At 32.6% G+C, this 21,859-nt stretch overlaps 1 protein-coding gene across 8 annotated transcripts in view; it reads left to right on the top strand.

Annotated features, from left to right (window-relative positions):
- Mmp1 (Matrix metalloproteinase 1) overlaps positions 1-15,603 on the top strand; it is a 32,442-nt gene extending 16,839 nt beyond the window's left edge. For 2 of the 8 annotated variants that reach the window (XM_068772355.1, XM_068772356.1), the window contains exons 3-13: positions 4,590-4,719; positions 6,345-6,449; positions 6,917-7,085; positions 8,073-8,148; positions 8,746-8,823; positions 9,750-9,881; positions 10,021-10,189; positions 10,474-10,677; positions 11,127-11,383; positions 11,890-12,061; positions 15,275-15,603. In XM_068772355.1, coding sequence (XP_068628456.1) covers positions 4,590-4,719; positions 6,345-6,449; positions 6,917-7,085; positions 8,073-8,148; positions 8,746-8,823; positions 9,750-9,881; positions 10,021-10,189; positions 10,474-10,677; positions 11,127-11,383; positions 11,890-12,061; positions 15,275-15,375 — 1,593 coding nt within the window. In that variant the 3' untranslated portion in view covers positions 15,376-15,603. Of the gene's footprint in view, positions 1-4,589; positions 4,720-6,344; positions 6,450-6,916; positions 7,086-8,072; positions 8,149-8,745; positions 8,824-9,749; positions 9,882-10,020; positions 10,190-10,473; positions 10,678-11,126; positions 11,384-11,889; positions 12,062-13,383; positions 13,578-14,400; positions 14,513-15,274 lie in introns of those variants that run through there. The other 6 variants (XR_011108835.1, XR_011108833.1, XR_011108832.1 and 3 more) reach the window with 6 other exon arrangements.
- The last annotated feature ends 6,256 nt before the right edge of the window (positions 15,604-21,859 follow it).

Genomic DNA, 21,859 nt, shown 5'->3' with positions numbered 1-21,859 from the left:
CGGCACACACTGTACTTATGTATTGTTGCGAACCGAGATAAATACGTATAATGTACGTAATGACACAAAGCATCATCGAATGCCCGCATGACGAACTTGAAATCATTCTAACGTTGATTATCAAACGTTTTTTACATGGTATTATAGTTTATTTCTAGTCTATCTGCGGTAAGTAAACGAAACTAGGCTCTCAGCTCAAAAGGCTCAACTCTCAACGAGGGTCTCAACATAAAGGCTTAACTCTCAACCTGTGTTTCAGCTAAAAGGCCTTACTCCCAACTTGGCTCTCGGGTTAAAGGCTCAATACTAAACCAGGGTCTTAGATGAAAGAGTTGTTGAACATAATACCGGTATACTAGCAGCAACATATGGTGTAAATACTTTATTTTTTATAGTAAATATTGATTAACTTTAGTAAATAGTTGTTGATTTATAAGTGTACGATTTAGGCGGATTTTAAGGTTTATTTTTAATATACATTATACATCTCCGAAACCTCATCTAAAAAAAAAATTGTATGTATTTTCGCAATGCTGTCTGTTATTTTCCTTTATAATTTGCAAATTTTAAAATGACGAACAAGGGACACAATCTGTAGTGCTCGAAATAAAAAATAATGATCAAATTCAACATTCCGTGTTAAACATACAATTTTAAATAAAATTTCCGTAAAAGTGTATTTGTACTTTACAGCGATAAATACATCGCCTAACAGGGTGATTCAAACATACGCACAGAACAAACAAAGGTACGCCTCAACGGAAGTGACTGTTGTCTACAAGTACAAAAGTACTATTTTATTTTTATTAAATAAAATGCAAGTATGAGTAACGAAACATAAATGTATTCTGTATTATAAATAGTGATATTTTATCGCAACTTTGATTGATTGCATTGATCTGCTGATGACAATTGAAGTAATTGCACACAGCTATTTCTTATTGGTTAAAAACGTGGAGTTTTTTTTTATTTACAAACTGGTTAGCGTAGCAAAAATATTTATATTTTTTCTTAAATATTTAGTGTTCTCATAATTGTTGTCCTAAAAATGTGTGTGGTTCGTTGTAACAAATGAAATTAAAAAGTAGGCCAACGGCGGCGTTCAAACCGATCGGACGCAAGCCCAGCATCCAACCGTTATTCATTGGACACACTAACCTCGATACGCCCATACAAATTACAGTTTTAAGTCATTCGTTTTTCGCTACCCATGATTATCCTTACGGTGAACTGTCGATTTGCAAAAAAAAAATCCACTATTTTGTACTTGCTTCTTGTACATTGCTTGTCGGAAACTGTTTTTTACTATGTTTTTTATTCTTTTTTGATCATCATTTCCTTCAATTGTCTTAGTTTAACGTTAGGGAACACCTTCATCTGACACATCTATATCTTCCAATTACTTTTTAATTTTGCTAAATTATTGTTATGAATGTATGTTTCATCATTAGCATTATGTAAGCTGGTAGAGGCCCACTGTTAGGTATAGGTTATAGTATATAGTGAAGCCACAATGACCGATCTCGCGCTGCCCGCACCCAGCGTTTTGTGAAAGTGAAGTATTAACAATTAAATCATGTAAAATAGTAAATTTTGACTTTAGATGGAAAAACAAACATTCATTTTGAAATTATTTACAATACATAATACTGCAATTTTTTTTCATTCCATGTAAGTGCGGCAAAAACTGCTTTAACAAAAAAAGTTAAGATTTACTCACATAGCAACTTTGTTAGTAAGTTATGTTATTACAATTGGTATTCACTCCGTGTAGTGCTGTATGTATGAAATAAAATTATTGTAATGCTGTGATACTCTATGTGCAAATAGTACATACACACATACACGCAGTACGTCAAACAACGTTACGCATGTCAACGAACGCTAGCCGCATGTCGTACACCTATACTACGTACCCAAAAACTAAACGGAATATAATGTAGTGGAATGACATAATCTTTACATAACTTTTTGTCGAAAGATAAACATAATCTTAATTATTATTAGCATTAGAATCAGTTTTATTTATGTCGAATACCATGATAACATCACATCTAATAATATAAAAATATATTTATAAATCACCTGACAAATATTGTCTATTTTGATTAATTTGGTTTTGTTTTGGTTCTATGGTAACAACTACTAAAATCCCCATGATGATGTGACTTAAAAAAACAACCACGGACAATGCTTCTAAGATTATCTCTGTATTGAAAATACAAACGAAATGTTCGAGAAATTTACATAAATATAATAACTTGATCCACTAATCAGCATTGAGCTTTGTTAATTAGTTTCCGTAATCACCTTCTTAGAAAAGGCTTATGTCTCCGTGATTGCCAACATTGATATACTGATAACCATTAGAGATGAGACGAGAACATGCATTATAAAAATTCCAAAAAATTCATAATCAATTTATGATATTTCAATTCCGTAATTCTGACGAGAAAGCTGATGATAATCGTCAGAAATTTAAAATACATTTTAAACACGCTATCATAATAAATGCGTACGCAATTTTATACGTTACAAGATAATACAATGGAGACGTGCATTTGGGGGTATTGACTGAGGTGGTAGACTTCGTCGTGAATAGTATTCCCCGAAGCGAGGCAAGAGGTAACAAAGAGCCGGAGGAGGGCAACGCGGTGCCAGTCGGAGACACATGTGGCGACGCATTTTGATGCAGGGCACGTGCCCACCGTCGTCGACTCCGCTACAACCGCCAAGGTCACCAATATCTTGACGTCTTCAACAAAAATCAGTAAAGTCTCTTTTACATATAAACGTTGAAATACATTTAAATATGAAATCTCTTAGTTTATAAAAAGCCACTCGTTGATTTACTTTTTTTTAACTATGTTATCTTTTTGTGTAAATTTCAATCAAATTTTCTTAGTAAGTTTCGACATGATTGCAATGAAGTATAAGATAAGTAAGTGAATAGTTAGATGTAAAACACCTATGTTCCAAAATATGTCTCCGATCTTTTTTCATTTATACAAGAAAATATTATAACGAACGATCTTATTTAAAGGTGTTACACGATAATGACTGTTCGTCTGGTAGATTGATTTTTGGTGTAACAGAGTTCATTTTTCATTTTTCTCATTCGTAGAAAACATGGTTGAATTTAAGAGTTACTTATTTCTTATAAGATCATTCTATTCATTATTATACTGAGAAAACGTAATAACGGAAATATGTAATTCTTTTTATACAAGCGAGCGTATTAAGATATTAAATTAAAGAGAGAAATAACAAAGGTTAACTTTAATAAAAGTTGACGAAAATATTTTTATTAACAATTATACAATCGTTAAGAGGAATAATGTACTTCCATATCAATATGTCCAGTACCAGTTAGTATGTTGCTAATAGAATAGAAAATTACATGTTTGAAATAAATATTGCAAAAATGTATTGTATAGCTAGCAGAATCGCAAGTAAACTTTTACTTTATCTTCTAGTATTTTCGAATATTGGAGAAAACGCCAGGGGGAACGAAAAATTTCGTAAGAACTGAAACAATATTTTCATCACATGCACATACTGTAGTTTTAGTAAAGATTGCAAGAACTGATAATGGTGAAGGTGAAATTGATGTATACATCTAACAATTTTTGTAGGTAGCTCTTGTTTAGTTTCTCATGTATTATTTTAATCAAAATAAAGCACGTACACTTGGTTAATCCAAGTGATAATCATAATTATCACATTACAAACACTGTAGTTTAATTTTAAATGTTATCGCTTATCAAAAACACGACAATAAACAATAGGGGGTAACCTTGTCATAAACAATGATAAAACATATCATACAAAATATGTATTTGATTTTAGTTAATAATCGAAGAAATATGTATGTTGATTAGTTTTATTGCATGATGTCATGTTCTTTTATAAATTGTTTTCATTATTATGCTATGTTTAAAAAATACTTTAATGTTTATCACAAATGTACAAATGGAATAGTAATAGTAAGAAATATCTAGTAATTTTGTGTTGCTCTTTGATAATTGTTAATAGAACCTATAAAAGCAATTAATAGCAATAGTAATTTAAAAGTAGTATCAATAAACTAAGAAGTAAGAAAACTATAAAAACGCGTTATACTTTTGTAGTCTTAAATAACCTGGTTAAAAGTAATAAAGTGATACTATATTTAGATTTATTTTACTATTTATATTTTCAAGCTTATACAGCTATAAAAAATATCACGCGGTTTTTATATTGATGTAATAAAAAACATTTTATCATAATGGAAATCATCCGAACCTATAGACATAACGTAAATGGCTGTTACTAACCCATTGATTATCCTTTTTATTAATTATTAAATGGATATTAGCTATTTAATTTTATTTCAACTAAGGGCTATTTAAAAAAACTATGCCTTTTTTATTCGAAATAAAAAATATTCTTCTTAAACTATTCCTAAACTCTGCAGTAAAATATAAAAAAAATTGAATTGAAGTATATTAAATACATAATGTATTATTGTATTAAATTACAATTATTTTAACTAAATTAATTATACAAAAAATGAAGTGAAAAATAATTTAATATTTTTTTCTTTTCAGATGTATTTAGCACAGTATGGTTACTTGAATCCGTCTGTACGGAATCCTTCCAGTGGACATATCATGGATGAAAGCTCTTGGCGCCGAGCGATCGCAGAATTCCAAAGTTTCGCAGGTCTTAATGCAACAGGTTGGTTATATACTATTCTCTTTACCTGTATGATTCTTAAGATTAAAAAATACGAAAACTTTTTTTACGGTCGTGAAAAATTTTTCTTAAAAAAAACTTATGATTCAATTTATTTACTTGTTTATGTAATTGCCGTTTAAAAAGAGTTATTTTCCAAAACTACACAGATTTTAAGCCGAAGAAGTTTAAACCCATTGCAATGTTTATTTGGGAGGTAATATAGTGTTATTTCTTTGGTTTAGGATGTTGGGAATAAAAATACTAATATTTACATTTGTTGTACAGTTCATGGAAATACCCGTGTTTGTGGAAATATTCAGAATTAAGCGTTTGTTGAAATTGTTTCCAACATAATAGCAATCTTGGGATTTTAATTTATACGTGCATCGTGACTATACGCGTATTAAATTGTACACTTGGAGCAATAGAAATAATTAATAGCTCACATCGAAGACGTCTTGACCTCGTTTATGTGACAACGACACAAGATCCTACACGTGAACGCGTGTTGTTATTTGCTGTAAAGTTTGATCTCTCTATTAATATTTTTCTTAGAACATTACTTTGTTACTACTTAATTTCCATGAACATAATAGGAGATTTCCGTAACGTTTCTAGTAGTGTGAAAATCAACGTTGAAAATCCAATTATCAATATTTTTTATGGTGTAATTGTCAAAGACACAAATATTGGAAATCATATAATTTTTTATATGTGTACATTAATGTTTTACATATAAAATTTCGTCCTAATTATTTAATACGACAATTGGCGTATTGCGTCATTTGCAAAAAATATACCCTCTAAATCTTAAGAATTTAAAATTCGTACAAATTTCCCAGATGGCACTTAGGTTTGTATTAAACCTAAGTGAGTGGCGTGGACGTTCTGCTACTAATATACGATTATCTGGGTAGAACTTAAATTTCGCATTCATACGTGTAATGGATATGGTAAACAGTTGGAGTCCACCACAGAATAACCTATTATGTAAGCAAATAACGCCATATTATAGGCCACGTATACATAATTCATGCTCACGATAAACACGTTGTTTTAAAAGTCCATTAAAACTAACATATATTCTTGTATGAATAGAAAATTAGATAGCATACTTGTCCAATGACTCATTGTACATTAGATACTCTTATGCGATTAATAGTACGATAGTACAAGAATCCTTTGTCGACTTTAACCAAAAACTTGTTTAGGAGTAGGACAAAAACTGCTTGTGATTTTCCATAAGCCAATATAAAGTACGTGCGTATTTTGCTTAAGCAGCTCTTAATACAAATTTACTAGTTTATTAATGCGAGAATGGTTGTGCTATATACGTAATTGAATTTTAACTATTTATAAGTAAGATTGCCTTCATTCCTGGTTGGATTCACGTTTTCCGACGACTTACATTGTTTGTATAATTATTTCCTCGACGACAATATTCAAGACCGTTTATCTATTGAGCGTAAACATTGTTTATGATCTATTACCACATAAGATATTTACAGTACTCGTTTGAAAGATTAAGATGTTTAAACAATAAAAAGTAATACGTGATAAGTTACTTTAAAACGTTGATACTCTGTCAACAAATATTGCATGTATATTTTTGGAATTGTTTTCAGGTGAACTAGATGAAGAAACAGCAAAAGTCATGTCTTTACCGAGATGTGGTGTTCGTGACAAAGTTGGATTTGGTGAAAGTCGTGCTAAAAGATACGCATTGCAAGGTGAAACATCTAATTTTTTTTAAGAGAAACAAAAAAAAAGATAAACCAACAAATTGTGCTTCCCGGTATTTAAAGAATCTCCCATTAATTTAAATTTATGACCTGAAATTTAAAAGAAATCAAAACTTTTAAATTTTGCCTCTGAAGCCATGAAACGAGGATTTGTTTTCTTCGTGTGGTCACGTGATTTGCTACTATAATACAAATGTGTATGGAATTGCATATTATACTTTTAAATGTTACATGCTTATATTACGCGAATCAACAAACGCTGTCTGCATTTTATATCAATTAACCGTAACCTCTTATATGATCCTAGGGATCTTCGATTTACAAAGTCAATGAACTGATGTACTGATAACAAAAAGAAACAATTCAAGAACTTTCTTTATTTGTATCACTAATGAATTTTCTTTGTTTATGTATTAATATAATTAAAACACGTTAATTTCATATTTTCATATCAGGCTCAAGGTGGCGTGTAAAGAATCTTACTTACAAAATCTCAAAGTATCCCTCACGGCTGAATCATGCCGAAGTCGACGCTGAATTGGCTAAAGCATTTTCAGTTTGGTCTGATTACACGGATCTTACCTTCACTCAAAAACGTTCCGGTCAAGTGCATATTGAAATTAGGTAAGTTATACAATAAAATTATTGTTTTATTAGGTAACGGTAAAATCATATTTTACCAAAAAAAATTATAACATTATAAAGATAATCCGCTACAATTGAAATAAAGCGTTTCACAATAATAGTTGATCATTTTTTTCATTACCATATGTACAAAAACAGTTTATGTCACAATAACTCGTCATTACAATGAAAAAGAGCGTGACGTAATTTGTACAATAATTATTATAATTTTCTGCCTACAGCAACTAAGGTTTCATGTGTTCAATTAAATCGTTGAAATAAAAAATTCAATATCGTTAAAGTACAAACTAGAGTACAGTATATTGACAGAGATAGCACTAGAAAATTCACATCTTATTTCATTCGTCAGTCACAACGAGCAAAGGATGTGTTTATACGCATCTTTAATTTACTATATCCGGAGGGGTTCTTATGTATTTTCGTCGACCAACAAGAAAATGGTAAAAATACATAAAAGATAATCCATAAATTTTTCCTTGCATAACTTGCAAAATAAGTTGCAGAGTGTAACGCATTTTTTAATTGTTTTTTTATAGTTTACAGACTCTTCTGTTCCATGAACTCATGTCAGATGAAACTGTAAACGTCTTAGGGCTAATAAACGGCTTAGCATAAACTTTATCAGAAACAATAGAAATTGTTTTTCGATCATCGAGGTCATTTGCTTACAAAAGTGTGATTGATGGTACGCTGCGCTCCGTGCGACGATTGAACTGTAGAAGTTCAATCTTTTTAAGCGCATTAACGTTTTTTTACCACAAGCTGATAGATGCGTCAAAAAAACCACCACATGGTGGACCGACGATGTAGTAAGGGTCGCGTCAAGTCACTAGTTGCGGGCAGCTAGATCATTTTGGCGATCTTTAAGAGGCCGGGGGGGTGATATTTAGTTTTAGGGAATACTGTTTACTTAATAATCTTTGCGATTATTTACATTCACTAGAAAACTATATTAACATTTTTCAGATTCGAAAAGGGAGAACATGGTGATGGTGATCCGTTTGACGGACCTGGTGGAACCCTCGCCCATGCGTATTTCCCTGTAAGTACAACTTTATGATACATTTGAATCCATTAATGATAATAAATTGTTATTTTTATGTCAATGCATTTCCCGTTCTATTGTCTACATCATTTTTTATTATGAAAAATCAAGAGCAATGAAAAACGTTTGAAAGCGTAGCCAATTTGAAATTATACATATGCAGACATGGTATACGTACATTATTATTTGTAACTATGAAAATAAAGAGAGCAATGGACAAGGCTATACTCGGAGCTTCGCTACGAAAGCGAGTCAGAAATAAGGTGATGGTGAAAGAATTGTTCGTAAGCTTGTGCAACCACCGGCCGTTGTTACCGAAAAGTTGTAGAGTGGTGACTGCGAGTCGGTGTAAGCGGTGTGGATACCCTATCCACTAGGTGGACAGGCTGCATAGTCGAGATCGCAAGAAGTCGCTGGATGTGGGCCGCACAAGGCGTCAAAGTGGCAATCTTTGGGTGAAACCTATGCAACGCATTAGACACGACAATGACGATCAATGTACTGAAAATAAATAGTTAATTTATTTTAACAAAATATTTACTGTTTAATTACTTAATGTGTAGTTTAATGATAAATATGTAATTTTAATTGTAGGTTTATGGAGGTGATGCTCACTTCGATGACGCTGAAATGTGGACGATTAATTCAAGACGCGGGACCAATCTCTTCCAAGTACGTACATTAATTAATAAACTAACATTTGAAGTAAATAATCTTGTTAGCATACACACGTAAACATTACTGATATATGACCATCTTTAAGCATAACAAGTTAATCAAAAATGTTGCACGAACAAGGTAAATAATAACTTAATAAAGCTATTCCTTAAAATACTAAATAACTCGTAAATTTTACAACAACATTTATTGATAAAGAGAACGGCTTGATAGCGTGACGCGTTTAATGATTTTCATGGCGGTTATGTCTTTCAACAATAAAGCGTAAATACAACAGTTCCTTTGCATTAAGGACGCAGTAATTCACAATTATATATATCCTATGATTATTATATATATCCTATGATTTTTTTTATTAAACTCAATAGTTCATAGTAGCCAGTAATTTCTAACTAAAAGAGTTCTTAACAATTGATAATATGGCATGACTACCCCGGTCGGCAATTGTTTCACTGCTATGAAATGAGTCGTTACATACGTAAGATTTTGAAAATAATGAGAAGTACTATTTGATGCTTATTAAATGTGGTTATTAATGGGTTCTGGATTCAACACATACAGACTCTTATAAAATAATAAAAAACTCTGAACAATGCAATAAGTAAAAGAGAATTTTAGACACTATCAGGTCATTGACTTGTAGATTTTGTCAGTAGTATGATTAAGCTTGAAGAATATAAAACTATACTTGTACCAAATATGACTTACATCGTACATGTGTTTAGTACGGTACATAGGTTTTTTCTTGACCTTTTAAAACTCTTTTAATACCAATGTGATAATATTTTTAATTAACTGTTCTATCATACAAATGCGTCAAAATTATTTAAATACATTTATACATTGGTAGTTATCGTAATCATTTAAATAATTAAAAGATAATTTCTTTCTATTATTAAGCATTATTTTGTATTATACAGGTTGCAGCACACGAGTTCGGACATTCTTTAGGCTTGTCACACAGTGACGTTCGATCAGCTTTAATGGCTCCATTCTATCGAGGATACGACCCTGCCTTCCAGCTTGACCAAGATGATATCCAAGGCATCCAGGTATGTTTTTTCTTTGAGTTTCCTTAAACGGCAATAACATGTTCGAATACAACAATAACTTTGTTGTGAAAATTTAGTACAGTGTTTATATAGGAAACTTCACACGATAAGAACTCACATGTGTATTTGTTTAATACAGGCTCTGTATGGACACAAAACTCAGTTGGATATTGGCGGTATTCCATCGCGCCCATCGGCACCACGGGCAACCACACCACCTACATCTGCTGAAGACCCTGCTCTCTGCGCCAATCCATCTATCGACACCATTTTCAACTCCGCTGACGGAGCCACATTTGTTTTCAAAGGTAAAGTTTTTTTAAATATTTTTTTAATTTCTACCTACCTACATGGACCTAGCAGCCATCTGCCTGCCCACTGCCACTACAGCTTATCAATCAGCCGGGATCTCACGGTTACTTTCGTCCCTCTCTATGGCTTGTTAAGGGTTCTGGAGCTTGTTAATGTGTTATTTACTATACATCTTCTTACGGAATTGTTACTCAAATACATTCGAGAAAATCTTATAACAATTGATGCGAAGTCTTTTGTCTCTTGAAATAAAATTCATAAAGGATATTTTTGTCAACAGGCGAACACTATTGGAGACTAACAGAGAGTGGCGTAGCAGCTGGTTATCCCCGACTGATATCGCGCGCGTGGCCCGGCCTGCCTGCGAACATCGATGCCGCTTTCACCTACAAGAATGGCAAGACCTACTTCTTCAAGGGCTCTAAATATTGGAGATATAACGGTCAGAATATCGATGGCGACTATCCAAAGGATATTAGTGAAGGTATTGTTGTTACACACTCAATGATAAAAATAATGAATTAAAATTAATAAACTTTTAACCATTGTTCAACTATATTTAAATTTTTTGTTAATATTTGCTACCATTTAATATAAAAACTGAAAAAATTATCAATAATAATGGTAACTAAACATTATTTTATTATATTTATTTAGACAATCTTTGATGACTCCTTGTAATAATGAGATTATCCAAACATAAATAATTAGCGTAAGTTAATACATGAAATTTAAATTTCGCTGAGTTGCAACAACAAACGAATACAATGCTGATTCAGGGAAATTATAACTTAAAATAGCTAATTGTGACATAATCTTATTTTTTAGTAGTCATTACACATTTTATGGTGGCCAACATGTACCATTCTTGATCAACTTTCAACTATATTAGATACTTATTAACCCACTCTAATCTATCCATACACATTTTAGGTTTCACAGGTATACCAGATAATATTGACGCTGCATTGGTTTGGTCTGGTAATGGCAAAATTTACTTCTACAAGGGTGCGAAGTTCTGGCGATTCGATCCGGCTCAACGCCCTCCTGTCAAATCTACTTACCCCAAACCGCTTTCTAACTGGGAAGGCATTCCAGATAGTATAGATGCTGCGTTACAATACACCAATGGTTACACGTATTTCTTCAAAGGATCTTCCTACTGGCGGTTCAACGACAGAACATTTAGTGTACGTAATAAATTTCATCGTCATTATGATTATTTTTGTTTAAAACGTCCACTAGTAGACATGGGCCTTCTCCAAATATTTCCAGTAAGATCAGTTGTAAGCATCTTTCGAAGATCTTAAAAAGATCGTCTGTGCATTTAAGGGTGGACAACCCTTCGCTGGACTTAAAAGTTCAAAGATTATGTCGGTTCGTCTACGGATCTCCTCATTCCTGACTAGTTCTCTTAGAAAAATTTCGAGCATAATCAATGGGACCATAATTGAGAGACCTCGTAATGGATTTACATATTTACTATTACTTATTCTGATTAGACAAAGCATTTATGGAATCTATTTTGTATAAAAATCGAAAGTTTATTTGTTACGTGGTGTATGTCTGCTATTTCACGTTTTGCAACATTTCTTGACAACTTGGAAGTTACTACATAGGGTTCTTTTAATTGTATATAATATATGGCGTCTAGATTATGTGGTTATTAAAATTAAGTTATAAAAACGGTTTACAGGTGGACACAGACAAGCCAGCTTTCCCGCGGTCAACCGCATACTGGTGGTTAGGTTGCAGCAGTGCGCCAAGCGGGACCGTCGGAGGTAACGCGCGTCTCTCAGCCACACCCACGGACACAAATTCACCTCCGCTTGCGGATGACGACGTCGGCGACATACTCTTCGATGCAGGTAGATTCATGGACGCCCCGATCACTTCCGATTAAAGAATCGAGTGAATTTGATAACATGGTTTTCAGAAAAACATTTTAATTAAAAAAGAACATTTAAAATTGTTAAGCGTATTTAAATTTTGACGGATAAATCATTGCAACATGTAAAGCATTAATTTCAATTATTATTAGGTTTTAAATAATTTTTCGTAATTATTTTTTTAGTAGTTTTTTTTTTAATTTACTCATGTCAAAAGGCAAAGGTAAAAGTCATTAAAGGTCATAATAATCCTTTGTCAATTTTTTTTGCAATATTTTCGTTGTCATGACTGGCAATTTATTCTATAAATTAGAAAATTTCTGAAGCTACTATTATTCGTGTTACAGTTTCAAAGAAGGGATGACCGTCGCCGACCTGGCCACTATTATATGTTTGTTCTTTTGCCAATCTTTGTGTGAATGTCTTCCATTACGTGTTCCTGTTTTCATTGTATTTGATTGTGTTCTATTAGTTTAGAGACTAATTTTTTTTTATTTCTTATCTGTATAACATCCTTGCCATCCGACATGTACTTGTTATTTTATATGTTTTGTAATTATTTTCAGCAAACCAGTTCGATTGTCATGTATCATTTTTTTTAACATAACAATGATCATAAACTACCTTTCTATCATTATTTAACAGCAGTTATATACTAACAAATTAAAAACTTTAATATACATTTTTCGATATTAATTTTTAAAGCTTCTATCGTGCTAATACATTAACGTTACTAAAAGATCATAATGCTTTTACGAGGTTGGCTTACGAACATCGTGGTTCGTAAGCAAGGGAGCTTGTCTTTGGGCACAATGGTCGACGGTGAGTCCTGAGTTATAGATACGGCTTCTGGGCGCCATTGAATCTACCTGTATTGACCACGCTTAAATGTTTTGCACCTATAATATTTTATTTAAAAACAATGTACAAGTGCATAATGTTTAAGCACAATATATTTACTATCACACAACACACAATAACATTTTATGCTTTGAATTTTTTAATTACTAGAATAAAATTATTTGTGCACAGTGTATGATCATTATGTCTTTCAAAGTTAACTGCATATTTTTGATCGGTATATAAGAATTAATGGATTATTATTTTTAAAACATGGATAAAACATCGATCAAGACTGTTAAATAATTAGCAAATATTTCACGTGCACAATTTTGACGATATAGCACCACAAATGTGTTTTTAAAATTATTCAATGTCTGTGTTTGTCCCACACGGTACGTGAAGGTGCATGACACATGTCCACCTTACGTCATGTGTGTTTGTGTGTTTTGTCTTTCTAGGTGTAAAATCATCCGCTCCAAGGTCATTCTTCTGGTTCAGGGAATAGCCTCGGTGGAGAGTTCCTGAACGTTGTACATAGAGATATAATAAAGAACAAAGACTCAGTTAGTTTAATAGGAGAGCATATGAGTACCAGTGAGATTATAGACATAAGCGGTGATTTTAGTACCGGCGAGCTTGTCACGCGTCACCTGTACGTTGATTTCATCCCACATTTGCATGTTATTTAGTCGCTTGGGACGTTTACTTGCACGCGTGCTTGCGAACACTAATCTTACTCAAACGTATTTAATTAAGCATTTTTACGTGTAAAATATTAGTGTCTGCTGTTGATAAATTTATGCGTTTAAACGATTGAAACAATAGTCAAAAGATAATTTTTAAACCGGCTATTATATGTTTTTAAACAAAAACTATTATGTATATTATGATGACTATATTACAAGGTTTTACAAATATTTATAATCACATTCTATTCTTTCTCAAGGAATTAATAATCTTAGTGAAAAGACAGAAAAGAATAGACAAACTAGAACAACCTTTTCAAACGGTTATTCAGATAAAAAATTATACATTTTACTTATTGTCAAATGATTTCTTTGTGGTTTCTCATGTGTAGAACGAGATGTATAAGATAAAGAAGTAGATGTTGTTGAACCTAGCACGTAACAGTAACAAAAATAATTTTTAACAAAAAGTAAAAATCATTTAGTTTAATTGTATTATTAATATGTTTTATTTGTTCGATACTAATTGGCTAATCATTGATATGCGTGTATATATTTTGTTACTAATATATTAGCATATAGAACAACTAGAAAATTATCGTACCCGGTAGTTTCACTTCAAATGATGATATATCTTCTATAATATACTCTTTAACTATCTTTATTTAGAAGTTGCATGAGTTTTTAATTTTTGGTAGATACTAGATGTTCATTTTGAAGTAGTTAGAATGTGTGGGTAAAGGTTTAAGTCATCAAAAGCAATTTGTTAAAGAGGAGTTAATTTTTCAGTTGCCAACGTTAAATCAAAAGAAGCTAGGCTGTAGTTTCTCGTTACCTCGGGACTCCAATACTTAAGGAGGGCGACTTAACGTCCTCCGCTGTGGCGTCACCCACCCGCATCGTAGGTTTCCGTTCATTTCTTTTGCTATTCATATACTTCATCTCCGTGAAGTTCGTTGCATGCATGACAGCTAACGACTAACGAATTTTGCGGTTGGTTTTTTTTTTTTAATTCGCTTTTTTAAACCGTTTTCATTATTGTTGTGGGTTTCACGACATTAAAATTTGAATAAATTTTTATAGTGTTTTTATTCACGAGCCAGCAAATTTGGATCATATCGATTCTTACTATTTTTTTTTAATTTTGTGAATTTCAATCAAGCATGCTAGCTCATGAACAAAGCTTCGTAGAGAACATTCACTTATACGACACGGTCAAAGCGTAGCATATAATTTATATATACAAGTTAAAACCCTATATAACATATCAGGATGTTGAATTAAAGTCACAACTACCAACGGATATATCAATGTAAACAATTAATCAATTAAACAATTGATTTATTAAATCTAACCGACATTATTACTGCCGTTGTTTGAGTTAAAAGAAAATAGAGCAAGTGTAAAATTTATTTTAAATGTTGTAAAGATTAAAAAAAATTAAAAACTATTTTACAAAGCTACATATAATTTATCTATTAAACGTAACACTGCTTCTATCTTTGCCGTGTCGGTGTAAGTGATATTTTATAAGTGTTTTGTTTTAGAAATTTGCAATGGCTGCTTTTAATTCGCTTGCAATATTTGCGTTCAAGGCGCAAACATCAGCTTGCAAGACTGCATCCGTTATAGGCGAATGGTTCAATATTATTTGTGTGGGTAGATGAAGGCGACGGTACTGGCGGAAGCAGCGGCGAGTCAGCGCGGCCGTCGTTAGTGCTCCTGGCAACACTGGGCGTGCTTCTGGCCGCCGCGCGTTCCTAGCGCCCCCACGTGCCGTCACTGCGATCCTGTGCGCCTGTCCGCATCAGCTGTATTGTATATAGCGAACGTCTTGCTGTGATTGTGAATGCTTAACTTTTTATACTGTTGTGAGAACGATAATTTAAAGTGAAGTCATAGTTTTTATACCTAAAATAAATAGATGATGTAAGTTTGAGTGTGATATTGTCGTAAGCGAACATTTTTGTATTAAAATATTTAAAGCGATAATTGCTTTTCATTTTCTTAAACGACTATGAGGTAATAATTAACAAACGACTGAATTCAATTGGTTTATTTAACGTTTTTCTGTTTTTTCCAATAATTCCTCTTACGTTAGTAATTACAAGTTTATGTGACAATAATTCTCGGTTTTTTTTTTGTTTTCATAAACGTATTTTTTAATAAACATCTCCACAATTCACCATAACACGGCCATTCGACCTACTGTCTCAATCGTTCGTCTAACTCTTAGGAAAATGCAAATTATATTAAACTTCGAAACCTGTCTACAATTATTCGAACGTGATTAATCTTACTTCCGAATGTCGAACGTTGCCTACATGGGATACAGGCGCAGGCGTAGCCTGTTTAAGTCGCTTGCGCTACGGTGTTCCTTAGCAAGGTTCGCATCGCTACGAGTATTACGCTGGACATGTGTTACGTCTTCATAATTATGGCGGAATAGCTCCACGAATTCGGGTGTCTGTAGATCGATGTGTAAGGTGGTTATGGGAACTGCGTCACGCCTGTGCCTAGAGCCCATTCATATCATTTAGAAGGCGTAACATAAGACTTAGAACACGATCACTACTTGAAAAACACCTACGACACATCCTAGATCATATCAATATATTTAGTGGCCGCGTGCTGTGGCAGTGTTAGCGCCGCGCCTCGACTGCATGCGCTCGTGTTGTTTACTTTTACGATTTACAATTTACACTACACTACCTCCCTCGCTATGATTATAGATTAATATAATGAATGAGTCGCCCAGTGCACGAACATGTTTACTTTTATCGAATTATGTCGGTGAATTATAATTTAAAGAATTTCGATCGAAAAACACTTCATCACCATTTACATTCGTTGAAAAATAATATATATTTATATGATCTAGAACTTTAAGGATTAATTAATTCACATACAGTAAGAGACGAGCGTCGCACCGCTCTAAACTTAAGTGATAACACGTCACTGCGGCCGCGCGTGGGCTTATTGTACTGGTACAAGGTAACTTGCCGGTTAAAAGATCGGGAAGTATTAAATTTAACTTAATATACCCTTTGAATGACTATAAACTTGTATCTAGACCAACATAACGCTATCAAATTAACACAAACCATTTAGATTTAAATGGAAATGACACTAATTACATGCATTATATTATACTAATTTATGAACTGACATCAAAACAATTGATACATGATCACATCAGCGACATACACAAACTCCAATGCGGCTAAAAGACCAGTTACTGCTGAGTCTCCGAAACATCGTCAATATTTATCGTTAACTTGCTTCTCCTTTCGACTAGTTACAGACTCTCAATAATTAACTAACCCTTTAGCTACAATGTGACTACATACAAAACATTTCATAGAATACAAATAATATTTTAATTAATAACTTAGATCTTAAGATACTTTTCGGGAATGTGTACTACATAAGAGATACTTTTAGGGTAGTGGTGAACAGTACACATTCTAAATGCGTTCGAATTATAATTATGCAATTACAATTTATCATAAGACGTTTTAAATATTTCATCGTTTCTTAATTCACTAACTACGTTCTTAAACTTGAGAAGGCCATGTTGTTCTATTGGTTTGTACGAGTAACAGAAAAACGAATGGTAGAGGTGATTTGGTAAATAGAAAACTATTGCAAAAAGTGTATCCGTTTAGGAAGATGTCTTAATACTGCTATGCCCTATTCACACATTATGACATACAACGTAAATAAACAATTACAACAATTACAAAATGTATTGCGCGTTTGCACGTCAATCAAGTTTTAATTTATTCTATCTATAAACCCGATTTTTTTATAATTGTTAAAACTAACGATCTCCGTCAAATAAAAGTAATAAATAATTAATCAAATTAAATAAAAAAAATAAGTGGGTTTAAAACTTTACAACATTCATTACAATGTCAATATATTTTGGATTAACTATTAATTTATAACAAATGTACACATTTCAATAACCAAAATCCATGATAGTTTTTTGATCGACCGCTAGGTTAAATTTTTAATAATCAATATCAGTATCAGATAGTGATATCAGTACAGTAATAAGTCTGTAATTTAAATAATAATCACTTTGTGTGGATAGGACATTTAATGGAACAAATGAAAGTTTTCGTTGGACCGTTAATCTATCACGCCGATTTCATTCAACATTTATCATATCATATTCATAGAAAATCGGAAGCCGTTTGCCTTATTCGTTGTTTGTTTTGATTTAATTTGTTGCAACTGCAAATATTTCAACAGTTTACACACTTACCGTACCCGTACCATTTACACGTAAACACAGATTGCAGAATTGTCATCCCACACGCTATTACAATTTCAAACACCATATTTGAATAATCTCTTATGTTTTATATAAAATTTTCATATGTTATGTTAATAAAATTATTGCAGAGTACAAAATATCGTAACATTAACAGATCACTGAATTTTGTTACTATTATATTAAAATACAATGTAGATAGTTATAATCGTATTACGAAGGCTATCTCTTGGTGTTATTCTTAAGCTATCTTAACGCAAGACGCGATTCATTAAAAATCTCTGTGGACGACCCCGAAAGCGATTTCCAAATGTGTTTTGTGCGTGTGTGTGACAGTCAACCAAGTAACTGCATTACCTAACAGAAAGATCTTTCTTACAGTAACACTAATTAAATATTTTTTTGACAACTTAAAATATACATATTACTTAATGGACTCAAGTGCTTGCTGCTATAAGTGAAATCAGATTTAAAAACATGAATTCGGATGAGTTGTCTCTCTCAAAAAAATAATATTCTACGTTAACCAGAACGCGCTTAGCGTCATAAGAATGTATGAAAATTGTATTACTAACATTTTCGGTATTAGTTTACAGCTAAGTACATGTTTTTTTTCCGTATGCACTTTTATTGCATACTTACAATATTTGTTCAATATTATTTGTGCGTTATACATTTACACTTTATTTATGTACATCAAAATATACGTATATTATTCAAAAACATAATATACACACTATCACCAAACTTTCAACGAAATATAAAATTTATTAGCTAAGTCTACGGAAAAGGGCACACGTATTTTCATCAGTGTATCATTGGTTCTTAGGAACGTGGAAGATCTTGGCTTGATGTTAGAAAACTAAAAATAAACGCCGTTACCGTTCATATTTTTATGTATACGTGGAAAACTTAAAAATATACTGCGAGGAGGGAAACAGGATATCTGTATACTTAAATATAACAATGCGAAGGCATATTTACCAGACGAATCCGGTCACGGAATGGATAATTCTGATGCCGACCATAAAAGACTATTATAAGCAAATGTATCGCAATCTTCAATAACCAACTCCGTTCAAAATCTTCACAATTTCCAGCCCTTGGCTTACACTCAACTGTTAAGGGTCTGAAACTTTATCTTTTATATGGTCACGTTAAAAATATTTGTTTGTTTCACTGTAAGCTTGTACCCTCAGAACATAACATAAAAAAACTGTTTACATTATATTATTGAATTTAATAAAATTTATTTTTTAATGTGAAAGATCTAAAGTTTCTTCTAGAGCAAAAGTTTTTACGACGCGCAAGAATGTAGATTCTAAATGAAGCAAATTTATAAAAGCATACACAACGTGTCGAACTCCTCTCTTTTGGTCGTTAATGTGTCTACTCTAGTCAAGTTAGAACAGTGGATAAGTGAAGATTATTAAGAGTGAGAGTAGAAAAAATCCAAAAAGAAGGAATTCACGGTCAATGTGTAAGTTTTAACGAGTGCTCGAAATTGTTCCAATTATGTTCTAATAATTCTTTTTCTAACGCTAATTTTTTTAGAATTTATACATATACATGTAGATATCGTGAAAAACACCTCGCTCTAAGAGGGCAAAAAAGACCCTATTGAATTTAGGTTTTAAAAGATCAAAGGTTTCACCGAACTGAGGTAATCATCTAATATGACCCATTTTTAGGAATCGCCACATGAGACGATATTTTAAAAAATTCAATTATTTATTACGCTTTCGTGGTATTAGTCTAAAATTCTTCTGATGCTAACATTATTGGCAGTAAATATCAATACTAAATAATCCTCGAATGTTATTTAATGTTAATGTTATTTATCTATAAAGAAGTAAATTTGAAATATTGATATTCGTTGATCAGGACAGATAATTTTAACCGAGTACAACTGATAAATCGCTAAGCATATGTTCATTTTTTATATTAATTTTAATTTTTTTATATAATAATACTTTTACATGTGCGAATTAGTTAGTGTCGATACGTAATATTAAATAAATAGAAAAAAAATAAAGAATACACCAGAACAGATTATAAAGTAAGAGTATCTTTTGCTTTTAGCTCATGATTATTTGAATACTCTAATAAAGGTGGGTCTGTTAACGCAAACTTTACTTATGCTTCCTAGTTTACGATGCTTTCACTTTATGAAAAGTGAAGGCACTAGGTATCACTTTTATGAATGAATTAGTATCTATATTTAAATAACATTCTGTTCTACGCAAGTTCCAACCGCGTCTGAATGTAGGTGCAGAAAGTATCGCATTGATCTCAACGAAAATAACAATTTTAATATTAAATTAAAAATAGATCATTGTGAAATGTATAGTGAAGCACGCAGATTGATGCAACGTTGGTAGGGTTGACTTCTAACCGCTGTAGCCCCTGTCATAGAGTGCGATCGCGGTGTTAACCGGCAACAGATTGGGTTACATTTCTCAAAGTATGAAATTAGTAGTGATCTAAAAAGCTTTATAGCTGCTTAATAGACGTTTAGCACCTTCGGTGACTTGTATACGGAGCTGGAAACAACAAACCACTCTTGATATATTTACACAATAAAAACGTAAAAAATAACTTACTTATTATTAATATTATTTGATTACAACAACTACGTCCCCAGCTGAGGACTACATTTTCAACAAATATCCATTCAATAAAGTCTTAATAACCATTAATTTATAATTTGTTCTTTAATCACATAACGACACCTCCATCATTCAAATTCATTACAAAATGAGATAAAGTAACAAAGACCGTTTTACCTCAACATTAATATAATCGTGATGGCTGCCTATTATATATTCAATCTGATATACATATACGATAAATATTAAAAAAACAATTTATATAAAAATCATTTTCAACCACATTGCATCTGCAATAATTACCTTCAATGATAAATCATGAGACGGATATCAATACATATAATTTTCATTATATGCAAATTTTTACGTTTTATTCTTACAAAACAACAACTACTTTATGTTATCCTAATGTACATAGTCAATATTATGGGTATAATATAGACCACAAGTTTAGGCGTCCGCAAACGGTTAGACGTTGCTACAAGGCAACACAGACTTCTGTATGAACATCGGAAACCCGTTAAGACGGAACAACTGAACATACTTTTGATATTTTCCGGCAGTGTTAAATGCCGCTCTCGTCTCTGTGCACCTTGTTGCAAAGTCTCCGCTTGTCCGGGTATGCAACATTACAAAAATAACGCTCTAAAAATCAATTTTAAATATCTTCTATTGACGCCATGGTAAAACAAATACTTTTTTGTGTGATAATGATAAAAACCCTTACAGGTATATCCGTATTTATATTGACTATCGGCGAAGTTTTTTCTTCATTATATAGTAATAACGGATTACAGACCGAGCAGCCGGTATCTATCAGTTAACCGTAACCTTCATTGTTAAATACTCTTCACACGTATAAAAAGTTTTGCCGTACAAACTACTATCAAATTGCGCGCTCTATCCGCCATACCTCCCGCTGCTTTCATACAGTTAAAAATATTGCTTTTCTGTAAACTATTTTAGCAAAAATAACAAATGAAACAGGTTACGCGCCACATCGGACAGTGGGCGCTGTGACATTGTAAAACACTATTTAAAATATAAAATTATTTTTCACTCGGCGTAAATATTGTGTTTTCGTTTAATTTTTCGAAATGAACCATACCATCAGCTTTCCGCATAAGCATTCACAGAGTAAAACTCATGACCTTCTGTCGGTGTTTCTTGCCCGGCCTTTGCCGGCAGATATCTTACAGTCTAAGGTAGCACCGGCGCTCACGGGACGGCCGCGAAGCGCGGGCCTCATCGAGCAACTCGCCGCGCTATTTATTATCATAAGTATAGCACTAATAGAAGTTCGGACCGCGATCCGGCGACCGCGAGACTTGGGAGTGCGTCGCACGGGAACGTAAAA

This window comes from Battus philenor, unplaced genomic scaffold (assembly GCF_028537555.1).
Source record: "Battus philenor isolate CCGP_79_NKW_IND1 unplaced genomic scaffold, ilBatPhil1.0.hap1 SCAF_5, whole genome shotgun sequence".
In the NCBI taxonomy this organism is placed as follows: Eukaryota; Metazoa; Arthropoda; class Insecta; order Lepidoptera; family Papilionidae; genus Battus; species Battus philenor.
This window is presented reverse-complemented; position numbering and strand designations above follow the sequence as displayed.